Source organism: Penicillium verhagenii (assembly GCF_028828195.1).
Source record: "Penicillium verhagenii strain IBT 33310 chromosome Unknown utg000007l_segment0_segment0, whole genome shotgun sequence".
Classification (NCBI taxonomy): Eukaryota; Fungi; Ascomycota; class Eurotiomycetes; order Eurotiales; family Aspergillaceae; genus Penicillium; species Penicillium verhagenii.
The window spans coordinates 331,452-344,357 of record NW_026643171.1 but is presented as its reverse complement, the minus strand read 5'-3'; the positions used below and the strand labels follow the sequence as shown (position 1 = coordinate 344,357).

The following is a 12,906-nucleotide window of genomic DNA, read 5'->3' as shown; positions in this document are numbered from 1 at the left end:
ACTGCCGTATCTGGTACTTCCGATTCTGTGCTGGATGGCCATATTGCACTGTCGGACTGTCGCATGAAACAAACCTTCGAATCAATCAAGAATGACTTTGCCAGTTTTTGCGACCATTTTTATCTGGAATGTGGGAACCGTGCTAGACCAAAACAGTCCCTTCCCGATGAAGAATGTACGATGTCATTTGTGCATTACTTTCGACTTCGAATTAACTTCATCGATGACTATTTGGCACTGCCTACCCGTACCTCAAGATGAGATTTCAATGGTGTGTCTTGGGACTCTTGTTGTCTATCGGTTTGAGATCCCATGCGGAAGGTATCACAAGTGACGCATACTTCTACGGCCAATCTCCACCCGTCTATCCTTCGCGTATGAGTTTCCCCACCTCTATGACCGCCATGGTATTTAATAATCATTGTTTTCCTCGCAGCACTGGGAACAGGATCCGGAGATTGGGCAATTGCCTATGAAAAAGCCAAGGATTTTGTCAGCAAACTTTCTCAAGAAGAGAAAGTGAATCTGACCGCTGGGGTACCGGCTGAAAATGGCTGCTCGGGAAACATTCCAGCTATACAGCGCTTAGAATTCCCTGGACTTTGCGCCTCAGACGCAGGAAATGGCCTTGTAAGCCCCATGCTCCATGCTCCATGTTTACCCAATTTACACCTTCTTACTTCGCCACAGAGAGGCACAGACTTTGTTAACAGCTGGCCTAGTGGTATCCACGTTGGAGCCAGCTGGAACAAAGAGCTCGCGCGGCAAAGAGCAATGCATATGGGCGCCGAATTCCAAAGAAAAGGTGTGAACCTTTTCCTTGGCCCTGTTGTGGGACCACTTGGTCGTATTACCGAGGGAGGGCGCAACTGGGAAGGATTCTCAGATGATCCGTATCTCGCAGGGGCTCTTGTCTATGAAACAGTTACTGGCGTACAGTCATCTGGGGTAGGAGCTTCGACAAAGGTACTTGCTGGAAGCCATCATAACGAGCAGTTTGCTTAGCTGACGGAAACAGCATTTTATTGCAAATGAGCAAGAGACCAATCGGAATCCGGGAATAAATACCCAGGGTGAGTATATGGAGGCGGTTTCGTCCAACATTGATGACAAGACTATGCACGAGCTTTATCTTTGGCCTTTTCAAGATGCCATCCGGGCAGGTAGTGCTTCTGTCATGTGCTCATACCAGCGTGTGAACAATAGCTATGGCTGCCAGAACAGTAAGACTTTGAATGGAATACTGAAAACAGAGCTCGGTTTCCAAGGTACGCCTCGACGAGTTGATATTGCTATATTTGATTCAACATTTGACACACGCAGGCTATGTTATCTCGGATTGGGGTGCACAGCATGCTGGAATTGCAGCTGCTAATGCCGGGCTGGACATGGGTATGCCCACCAGTCCCATGTGGGGTGACCATATAACAGCTGCGATCAACAATGGATCGATGGATGCCTCCCGGTTAGATGACATGGTCACTAGGTAAATTGGAATGACTACCAGAGGAACATACAGGGGCTAAGAATTGATCTAGGATCATCGCAACGTGGTATCAGCTGAATCAGGATACAGGAATTACCAACCCAGGCGTGGGAATGCCAGCGGATGTCACTCACCCTCATGAGAAAGTAATTGGCAAGTCCCCCGATGAAAAAGCTGTGCTACTCCAGAGTGCAATTGAAGGACATGTTCTCGTCAAGAACGCAAAGAGTGCCCTTCCCCTCAAGTCTCCAAGTCTCATCTCCGTATTCGGATATGACGCACAGGGACCAGATTACATGGAAGTGAACCTCAGGTCTCCACTGGGTAGTCCACCGTTCATCAACAGCACGTTGTATGTTGGTGGAGGGTCGGGGGCTAACTCAGCCGCTTATATAGATGCGCCGATCGACGCCATCCAGCGCCAGGCGTATGAAGATAATACCTCTGTTATGCGTGACTTTACCTCGCAGGACCCTGAAGTCGACCCTACATCCGATGCCTGTCTAGTGCTTACCAACGCGTACTCTACTGAAGGTTCTGATCGACAGGGCCTAGGCGATGACTACAGTGATACTTTAATCACCAATGTAGCGAGGAAGTGCCCCAACACGATAGTCATCATCCACAATGCCGGCATTAGAATAGTAGACGACTGGATCGAGAATGAGAATGTCACGGCTGTCATATTTGCCCACCTACCGGGCCAAGATACCGGACGCGCTTTGGTCGATATTCTTTATGGCCGTGCCAATCCTTCCGGCCGACTTCCATATACAGTTGCAAAGAAAGCCGCCGATTACGACGGGCTTCTGTCACCCACACAGCCCAGCGGAGATTTTTTACTTTTTCCACAATCTGATTTTGCCGAGGGTCAGTTTATTGGATACCGAGCATTCGACCAGAAGAATATTGCCCCACGCTTCGAATTCGGATATGGGCTATCATATACGACGTTCCAGTACTCGGATTTACGGCTTCAGCTTGCGACTGGGGACTCTATATCCGAGTATCCACCCTCTGCTCCAGTTGTTCAGGGAGGAAACCCACATTTGTGGGACGAGCTAGTTACCGTTACTGCCGAGGTCCAGAACACGGGTGCTGTAGACGGGCTTGAGGTTGTTCAGATTTATATAGGCATTCCAAATGGACCTGTGCGCCAGCTACGTGGATTTGAAAAGGTTGACCTGGGTAGCGGCAAAAGCCAAACAGTCACCTTTTCACTGACAAGAAGGGATCTGAGTAGCTGGGATGTTGATGCTCAGCAGTGGGCTTTGCAGAATGGAACTTTTAAGGTGTATGTCGGTAGTTCGAGTCGGGAGTTGCCATTGGAGAGCGAGTTTACTTTGTCATTTGAAGGGCTTCCAAATTGATCTTCGCCAGCTGGCCTCCGCGTTCATTCAAAGTCATTGGTGCATCGATTATTTCCAGGACTGCCGAGGTTGGAATTTTCCAGTATTCCAAACGTGGGTTTATACCTACTGTAGTGGGGCATTCGCCCCTCTATCATAACTGAGGGAGGGCTCAATGAATCGAACGAAGTATGACAGATCCATTGTTTAGTCGTGTTGTATATCCAATTCATGCTGGCTTTAACGATTAATCACACACGCCACAGTGTATATCGACGTATGTACTAGTTGTTGCCCGTAGGCTGTCAAAGCGTGTAGCTGCAATATCAATATTTACCCTGGCCAGACCGCAGCGGAAAGCGCGTCCAGGTCGGTCGTGCGCGTCATGTCCTGTTATTGCTCATACCTTTCTTCATAGCACCCTTGTCGCTCAATTCTGCATGAAGTGTCTAACTATCATGTCAGACTTTATTCCTCCACCACCCGCAGCGACTATTTCGCGATCCGACCCCGAGGCAGCGGAATGCAACAGAAACCAAGGGCCTTCTGGCAAAATTTGAAAGCTAACTTGAAAGAAGTATAGTGATCGATTTGGCTCTGTGTCAAGCCAACTCGAAGGATCTATTGTGGAACGGTGGGCTATTCGATCATTCCTTGAAGGCTATCCAGGAAACACTTCCTACATTTTTGAGAGTTGCTCAGCCGTCTCCGGAGCATTAAGCCATCACAACAGTGCCGAATTTCGGGGGGTGGGAGCGGAGTGCCACCCACATTCAGATTCTTATATCATATGCAGGGCATAGCAAAGGAGACACCTGAAGTCAGTGGGCATTGAGTGGTTCATAAATCGGTTCTATGAGATCTAGCTATCTCTAGTCTATTCGAGCCATTTAGATAACAAAAAGAAAATAAGTACAGCTTAAAATAACATAAGTGGGAATAGAAATGGGCATCTAGAGCTTGCTCTTAGCTGGCTCGTTCTTAAGGACGTTGTTGTTCCACGGGTAGGGATCGAACACGAGGTCATTGACCGGGTTCTCCTGACTGGCCCGGCGGAACAGATCTTCATAGACCTTGCCATCAGAGCGACCGAGACTGCTGTCCAACTGCCAGTCAGGAATGGCCCAAGCATCCACCAAGCGAACGGCGTGTGGCCGAACCTCATCGAGGAGCTTCATCACAGCTGTGGTGCGGGTCAGAGTGATCTGTCGCACGGTGACAGCACCCGAGGAGAAGAATTCGGCGGCCTCACGCTCAAGAGTGTGCAGGGCAAAGAGACGGAAGAGAGAGTGCATCAAAGACTTGGTGTCCTGGTCCAAGGCCGAGGATAGCTCGGGGGATGTGACGGCGTCGTGGAAGTTCTTGACCACGAGGTATTGCGAGTGAGCAGTCGACAGACGCCAGAAGTCAACCAACAGGCTGTTCCATGATCGCTTCTCGGCATCACGGTGCTTCAGGGCCTCGAAGGTCAAGTGAGCTGTGCGCCAAGCAAAGGCAGCCACGATATCTGCATCCTCCTCGAGAATATCGAAGGAGGCACCCTTGTCACGGCGGTCAAGGTAGTTGCGCAGAATACGGGCAGTATCGTTATCAGCAGCCTTGCCAGAAAGGACAGCACGGGCAGATTTAAGCAACTTAAAAAGTGAGGTCAGCATATATAATCGCTTTTGGGTATTCCAATATTGATAAACTTACGTAGCGAGCGACCTGCTGGGTCAACATGTAGTTGTCACCCTCCCAGGTAAGAGTAGGCAGGTAGTCAGAGTAGTAAGGTCCAATGCCACTGTAACTGCTGTAACCGTGGCCACCGCATGCGCGACGGCAAACTTCGAGACCCTCACCAGCAGTGGTACTAGCAAGAGCCTTCAGACCGCAAGATGTGGCGTGTAGATCTGCCAGCAAGTCGGCACCTGCACGAAGCTCTTCGGGACCGGCACCACGGGAGTCCTGACCAGGGGAAGCGGCCGCCTTCATACGGCTCTGGTTTTCTTGGTAAAGACGCATCATACCACGGCCAGTAAAGTGCAGAGCATACATGGATGCCAATAGTGGCAACAAACGAATTTGCACCATCTTATAGTTAAGGACCTGGTTCTCACCAGCGTTGGGCTCAGCATCACGATCCTGGAACTGTCTTCGGACGGCGGCGTAGCGGGTCGCAATAGTAACACCACGGGCCAAAACACCACCAGCCTGAAGGACAATGTTGGACCGCACCCAGGTCAGGGTGCCGTAGACCAAAGTTGGCAAAGCGGGGCGGGCATACTTGTTGGTCTCCTTGTCGATGCTAGAGAAGCGGGCAAGCATGTTGATGTGAGGAATCTTAACATTGTTGAATAACAGGAAACCGTTGTCCATGGTGTTGTAACCGAACTTGGGACCGATGTCGCCCACGTAGACGTTCTCCATGGGCTGGTGAGTCTTGAGGTCACGGACTTGAACCACGAAGGGGTGAGGACCGTAGTTCTTTCCGGCGACGAAAAGCTGAGCCATCACCACCGCATGGTTGGCAGTGCGACCCAGTGAACCAATCCACCACTTGGAGGCAGTCAGGGTCGGGGAGCTAATGGTGAAGGTCTTATCGTCGGGGTTCCAGGTGGCAGTGGTTTCCAGACCACGGACGTTGGATCCATGGCCCAACTCGGTCTGAGCGTAACAACCAATAATTTCGTATTTCTCAGCACGCTCGAGGAAGATCTTGTGTTGCTCGGGGGTTCCTTGTTCGCGGAGGGTCACCTAGACGAATCTTGCGTTAGCCACTTATTTTTTTTTGGGAGGAAGAGGGGGGGGTGCAACATACCAGGAACATGGTCGCATGGAGGCCATATGGTGTGGGCTCACCAATGAGGTCATTGGCAGCATGGTATTCTTCTGTGGTCCATTTCTCCTGCTCGGCCAGCTGTTGCAGGCGCTTGCCCTTGGCCAACGACCGCTGCAGGCGCTCAACGCGACCAAGAGTGTGGTTCTGGGACTTGTCAAAGACCTTCTCCGGTTCAAGCAAAGACAGGATCTTCTGCTGTCTTTGCAGTGCTTCCTTGGTGTGAAGTAACTCGGACAACTTTTCGACGTTGATGTTGGATTGGGCGCGCTCCTGGGCAAGCAGCTCGGAGCCCTGCGGGCCAGACGGCTTCAAAGCCTTGACCCAGTCAGGTGGTGGGGACGGCATGGTGATGTATATGGGGAGTAATTGGAAAAGGGGGGTGTAAAAAGGACAGAGAGAAAAAATCTGGGGGAAGAGGTTATAACTACGGGGCCCCGGGAAAAGAGGTCATTAAGAGCGACGAAGGCCGAGGGACCAGGGTGTCCCAATCAGGAAACTGCCTCGGCTCAAATCTGGCCAATCAGAGACAACCGAGGATCACCGAACTTGCTGCCCCTCTAAGAAAATTGGACTGCGTCCTATGACTTTACTGAGCATTTATGCCTAGGTCTTACAGTATCCACTAATTGTAGAAAGTCCCAATGCCTATTCCCCATATTTGTCGCATTATTTAGTTGTTTTGTGGGGGAAGCCGAGTGGGTGTCGGCTGGGTCTTTCCCGGGGTCAGCTTACCTTGGCGTCACCGAAGCCGGTTGTTAGCATAGAGGGGGATCGTCACCCGATTTAGCTACGGCGATAGCCGGTGTGATGCGATGATGAGAAAAAAAAAATAAAGGACCCTTCTGGAAGCCAGACTGCATCTTAACCTCGGTTTGACGTAGCCCTCAGTTACCGGTTCTAATAAATACTTCTTTGTCCAGTTCAATTGGTTAGCCATGCAGACATTCCCCATGACCTATTGCTGTAGCATGCGCTTACTGCCGACCGGGCCGGCTCCATTCTCGGTGGACACCGCGGCAGGCACCGTCTTCTCAAATAATGATAGAAACTTGAAGGTATAGAATTGGATGCTCTGTCATTTTCTATTCACTTCTTTTGTTCCTCATGACATATGGCATCAGAAATTCAGACTAAAACACCCTTGTAACTACTGTTATTATTGTCATGTAATCTATCATCTTACCACTTGACCGACCTGCTTCAGGAGTCAGGAGTCAGGACCCCTATTGTCCTTCCAATCTTCGCCAATATTTTCTTGCAACCAAAAAGCAACTAGGCAGCTGTACAGTTGTTTCCAATGACCCATTCTATTCATTCCTTCCAAAATGACCCCAATTAATCCCTATGACGATGTTGCCTGGATAATAAGCACGGATATCTGGAAGCGTTGGCCAATTCTGCTCTTTGATTCGAACTTCTACAATGACATTGGAATCTTTCTTCGTGACGAATTTACCGATCTTACATGTGGCATGTTTGCTTTTCTCAACACAGGCGGTTTCAATATCTCCTTCAAGATGGATTTCACCAACAATTACAGCGCTATTATACGGTTCCCAATACCCGGCTCTATCATGTTTCCCGAAGAAAACTTCCGCAATGAGGTGTCTATCATTCAATTTCTCTTGGACAAAACATCACATGAAATCTCAATCCCAGTGCCTTCCATTGTGAGCTGGGGAACGACAAATGGAGGCCCTTCAAAACTTGGTCGTTTGACTCCTTTCATCATCATGGACTATATTCCTCACAAGCAAAGTATGGGTGATCTCCTTAGCGCGCCAATATGCGAAGCAGGAGAAATTCCAGTACTGAATTCAGATCTCAAGACGGGCAGGCTAGAAGCTCTCTACGAAAAACTCGCCAAGGTCGTCCTTTCGCTGTCTACACTTTCTTGGAATCGTATAGGATCTCTTGCCAAGAATGAAAACTCTACGTGGGAAGTGTTAAATCGGCCTCTGACCTATTCTATGAACGAAATTGTGCAACTGGGGACACTACCCCGATCGGAGCTACCGACCACTACATATAATAAAGCGTCGTCGTACTTTGAAGCCCTGGCGGAGCTACATGTTTCACACCTCAAAAACCAAAGGAACGAGGCAAATATGCGGAGGTATATACGGGAGGATGTCTTAGCGGATACCTTCCGGCGCAGATTCGTCGCTAGATTTCTCTTCCGGAAAATTCTGCGAGACCAAGAACACAGGAAACAAGTGATATTCGCTGAAAATGGCCCGTTCCCAGTTTGGTGTGATGACTTTCGACCAGAAAATGTTTTAGTTGATGAAGCTGAAAACATTGCTGGAGTGGTGGATTGGAAGTTCACGTACGCCGCACCTGCCGAATTTTCTTATGCACCGCCCTGGTGGCTTCTCCTCCGTAAGCCGGAAGATTGGCCTAAAGGCCTTGATGATTGGTGTGCGGAGTATGAAAAACCGCTTCAGGCCTTTCTTGAGGCAATGCGGAAATGCGAAGAGAAGGAAATCCGGATGGGAAAGCTAAAAGAAAGCCAGCGCCTATCTGATCGCATGCGGGAGAGTTGGGAGAGCGGAAACTTTTGGTTTGTGTACGCTGCAAGGAACAATTTTGCCTTCGACGCGATTTATTGGGAAAAGATCGATCAGAGATTCTTCCGAAACTGCCCAGGTCAGTCTGACGAAGACAACATTCAAGATGTATGGCGGAAGAGACTCCATCTTTTGGAAGCAGAAGAGATTGAGCTTATGGAGCAATATGTGGATGTGAGGGTCAAAGATTGGATTCAATGGAAAGAAGATCTTGCTTGGCAGCCGGGTGAATACACTGTTGAATGGATCAAGCGGATGGATATAATAGATAAGATCAAGACGATGAAGAAGGAGATGGAGGAGACGGTGGTGGAGTGGGAGGAGGAGATCAAGAGGATGAAGGAGATGAAGGAGTGCAGCACGGAGATGATAAAGGACACAATGCAGATGCAAAGAAAAGGGGAGATGAAGACGATGGAGGAACTAGAGAGGATTGAGGTGGAGTGGACGGAGATGATAAAGGATATGAAGGAGTTGGAGGAGAAGGATGAGATACTGTACATGATCGCGATGAAGAAGAAGGTGGGGCAAATGGAGATGGAGTGGACGGAGATGGTAAAGGACATGATGGAGATGGAGGAAATCAAATTGCATTCTTAGATCCTGTCTACTAGAAACCATATCATTCTGCATGCAACTTCATTTGTCTGGGTTCCAACTTCAGTCGCATTTTCCCCGAGCAATGTATATTCTTCCCCCGGAGTCAGAACGCGACTCGGAATCGGAACCCGACGCGGATTCGGGATTCGGAACACGAATGTCACATGTGAATTATTGCCAGCTATGTTAGATCTCCTGGGGTGGAACCGATCGGATCAGATAAGAGATCCCGATTTTCACATGTTCACATGTCAAATAACCATTTCCTTGTGAAATGACACGAGCTTGTCGCTGCCTGGATCTCGTGATTCATTGCATGCTTTGCTTGGAGACCCGTGGTAGTCCGAGCCAGGCCACAAAAATTGCCCCTGACAGAGCGATAATGAAAGGCTGGAGGACACTGACGCCCTTGGCTTGCGCCAATGCTCCAACCGCAAAGGGGAGAACGGCAGCCCCCGATCCTCCGAAAGCTGCCGCAAATCCGATCGAACTGACATGCAAGTGTTGAGGAAGAAGCTTGGTCATCATGATAATTGCACCTGGGAACAGTGGACCGAGAAAGAAGCCCTGCAGTGAAACCGCCACTGCCGATGCATAGAACTGAGGCACGAGCCACAGAACCAGACCAAATGCGATCGAACACAGAATATAGCCCTGTTTCGGTGTCAGATGTATGTCAGTTAATAGGGAAGATCGACCTTACCGCAATAGCCAGCTTCTCGCCCAGCCTTGGAGTCACGAATCCTAAGGTAAGCCGACCGACGGTGATTCCCAGCCAAAATCCCGTTGCAGTCATACCACTGGCGAAAGCACTGCCATGTCGAACCCGGATCATGAAAGTGACAATCCAGCCGCCCAGTGCAACTTCCAAGCCCACATAGCCCAGCAAGAACAATGAACAAAGCCAAGTGACTCTTGCAGATGGCTTGCGGAAAAGTGCACTCCTTAGTCCATCCCTGTTGCTGTCTCCAAGTGTATGTTCATTGGAAGCGCGAAATTCCGCCCCGGTGGAGTTCCAGAAGCATATGCCGCATGCCACTACCTCGATGACTGCACAAGCAACCTAGCGGATATCAACACATGGTTCATCATTAGTGAAGATGAACTTACCATGATATAGTAAAAGTAATGCCAGGACAAATGGGCCTCGGTAATCATCGAGGTTGCTGCTAGCGGACTAAGCACGGCACCAGCTCCATAAAGACCGTGGAGAATCCCGAGAAGTTCATTCGCATTGGCCATATTTCCGATCCATGCGTTCCATGCCGCATCTTGAACGCCGTTTCCAAACCCGGCAAATACAAATGAGATTACTAGGACAGGGTATGGTGGATGGAGGCAATTGATGATATAGGCGAGAAGGTGGCATCCTGGCCCAATTAATGCCGGGCCACGACGGCCAAAGGTGGTATGTATGCGCTGATTCAGAAACGCGGCCAGAGTATACCCGACCAAAGGTGACAGGAAAACCAGCGACACAACTGTGTAGCTAAGATTGTAATATGACTCGAGCTGCGAAAGATCAGAAGGGCCCAGCATATTACAAATGTGATGCGAGCGATCTTACATAAGGAATCAAGGCCTGTTGCGGTCAGATTTGTCGCCCAAATTTTGATTTATCTTAAACTGAGAGAGACTCACACCGTATGCAGCATCATTAGCTCCCATCACCAAAAAAGTCCAAAATGTCGAAAATGATCTATAAATATTAATGCGTGGAGAGTTCCATTTCTCCAACACTGGAAAACCGCCCGGCGGATCACTCGAAGAATCTGTATTACGCTGCTCGCTTGGTGGCAGGGCCTCGAGGGTTATGTGGTCTGCCTCGCGTGTCTGTTCCTGCACTATGCAGGTGGTCATAGTGGGTATGGAATTTCACCTGGTCTTCAATGTGAGCTGCACAACCTTGGAATGTTGTAGGATGTTTGAATCTCTGGAAAGAAAATCGATTTATATGGAAAATGCAACTTCGCTAAGAGGCCAAAGCTGACTCAAAGTCAACACGAGGTCATGCCGTCACTTGCAGTCTAGTGCGGAGGTGCTTGGCATCGGAGGGGTTTCCCGCTTGCAGAAGAACGTACGGGGTCCGGTAAAACTTCGGAACCAATTCAAGGTTTGAAGATTAAATCCTCGTATCAATTGAGGCTAATGAAATTTCTTTAATGACAGGATTGTCTAAAAAGGTGTTACACATGACTTTCAGAGCGTTGTATTGCCATTATAGATCACTAGTTTGACTGTTCAAATTCTCATAGGCCGTATTCACCGTGGACTAAAGTGTAGAGCCTCGATGAACACTTGAATAATGTTTCAGGGTATAGTTAACTAAAAGTTTATGATGACTAAAAAAACTCTGACCTGTCTTAGAATATACCAAGTAGTAGTAGCCTGTTCCAGTGGTAAAGTCCAAGATGGTCATAGATGGGTCAGGTGACCCCCCTTTAGATATCCGGTGCTTGCTTCCTCCCCTTTCCCTTCTTCCTCTTCTCTCTACCCCCAAAAAGAGTTGATAGTCATTACACAGACTTCTCTCTCCATTTTCTCTCGAGCAGCGGCAAGATATGTAGCCGACAAGGATCTATATATTACCATATTTCACCGCTCGATTATTCATCGACAATGACTACAGGTTCTCACACGTGCAGATTCCATCACCTCAAGTGCTCAGACCAAGGAATGCAGTTTATCGCGAATTTCTTTTTCAAGCACTCCCTCTGTATCACCTTGAAGATTCAGCAGAATGTATTCACTGCGTATCATCCCGAAATAGACGGACAGTCAGAGATCCAAGTGCAATATGTCAAGCAGAAGCTTAGAACGCAGATCGACTTCCATCAGAATGACTGGTGTGAAAAATTGAAAGTTCCTGTTGATCAACTTTGCCCGGGCGATCATAGTACAAGATCCTATAGGAAAGTCTCTCTTCGAAGTGGAATGGGGCCACTTACTAGGGATCTCAGTTCACTAGCGGCCTAGTGAACTGCAAGCACTAGGCTCGCGAACGACTTTAACAACTCGAGGACGCAGCTCAGCGGTCGGGACACAACGAGAGTCCTAACTCCACTTCTGTCCCCCAGAACTCCACGATTGATGTGGCCAATACGATGACAGCCCACAGCACCCAGCGCTCTCCAAAACCGGTTGACCAGCCAGTCTTTTCACATGGGAAGGATCCCACCTATGAAAATTGGGTACTCGCCATATCTCAGAAACTCAAAGCTAGCAAGGACCAATTTTCTGATGAGGAGACAGAGATGTCTTAGCATCCCGAACCACAACACAGAGGCGGCCAGACAGTTGACTGCAGAAATTCAAGAAACCTAGACAGAGGCAGCGCACACCATGAGCGCCCTGTAAGAGCGAATGCGAACACAGGCTGACAAACGACGAAGGGAACCGGACTCTGGAGTTGGCAATGAGGTATTCTTAACGACAAGGCACCTCAGCACAGACCAAAGGACAATAACACTGGGCGATCAAGCCACTGGGCCCTTTATAATTATAGACCAGATCGGGTGATCTTTAAACTGGATTCACCTAAGGTGTTCAACATGGACCCAGTATTTCACCCAGAGAAGTTATGGCTCGCGTTTAAGAAAGGAACCAAGCCAATGACTGGTCAGGTCCAGGACCCGCCACCACCGCTGGAAGTGAGAGGGCAGTCCGAATGTAAACAGGCACTGTTTGTTGGAGTGGCTCGCCGCCCAACCCGAAAGGCTACAGATTAATAAATAAACGATTTTGCTTCCCAGACTTCAAGATCCTAGATGCTGGAGACCAACCCACACAGCACTCTCCAATATCACTTGCTCAGATTCGTTTTAGCAATTGCTCCATGAGGTTTCTTCTTTGAAAGAGGCAAATATATTATAGATGAACGCAAGGTTGAAAAGGCCTGCAGGATGTAATGTGACCGTGCGCGTCATCGCCGATCGGTGCCTTTATCAGGCTCCACTACCCAGGCTCCAACCCCGCTTCCAACCCCACTTGATGGTGATCTTGACCAGAAGAATAATTTACTAAGTTTTTGGCACTTGAGATCTTTGCACTCAACATTCCAGAGAAAGGATCGGAAAATGT

General features: G+C 48.9%; 4 protein-coding genes across 4 annotated transcripts; 2 read left to right on the top strand and 2 right to left on the bottom strand.

Moving 5' to 3' along the window:
• Positions 1-257: 257 nt before the first annotated feature.
• Positions 258-2,856, top strand: N7466_006818 (beta-glucosidase; the record flags this gene model as incomplete). Its single annotated transcript, XM_057166207.1, has 6 exons — positions 258-375; positions 437-630; positions 691-966; positions 1,019-1,268; positions 1,324-1,486; positions 1,539-2,856. 6 exons carry the CDS (start codon positions 258-260, stop codon positions 2,854-2,856), a joined length of 2,319 nt encoding a protein of 772 aa, XP_057019248.1.
• A 932-nt stretch (positions 2,857-3,788) lies between these two features.
• On the bottom strand, positions 3,789-6,001 carry N7466_006817 (uncharacterized protein; the record flags this gene model as incomplete). Its single annotated transcript, XM_057166206.1, has 3 exons — positions 3,789-4,469; positions 4,531-5,571; positions 5,636-6,001. 3 exons carry the CDS (start codon positions 5,999-6,001, stop codon positions 3,789-3,791), a joined length of 2,088 nt encoding a protein of 695 aa, XP_057019247.1.
• A 980-nt stretch (positions 6,002-6,981) lies between these two features.
• On the top strand, positions 6,982-8,826 carry N7466_006816 (uncharacterized protein; the record flags this gene model as incomplete). The annotated part of the gene is made up of 1 exon (XM_057166205.1): positions 6,982-8,826. The coding sequence occupies one exon, from the start codon at positions 6,982-6,984 to the stop codon at positions 8,824-8,826; it is 1,845 nt and encodes a 614-aa protein (XP_057019246.1).
• A 309-nt stretch (positions 8,827-9,135) lies between these two features.
• On the bottom strand, positions 9,136-10,686 carry N7466_006815 (uncharacterized protein; the record flags this gene model as incomplete). The annotated part of the gene is made up of 5 exons (XM_057166204.1): positions 9,136-9,480; positions 9,530-9,889; positions 9,937-10,338; positions 10,394-10,408; positions 10,468-10,686. 5 exons carry the CDS (start codon positions 10,684-10,686, stop codon positions 9,136-9,138), a joined length of 1,341 nt encoding a protein of 446 aa, XP_057019245.1.
• Between the last annotated feature and the right edge of the window lie 2,220 nt (positions 10,687-12,906).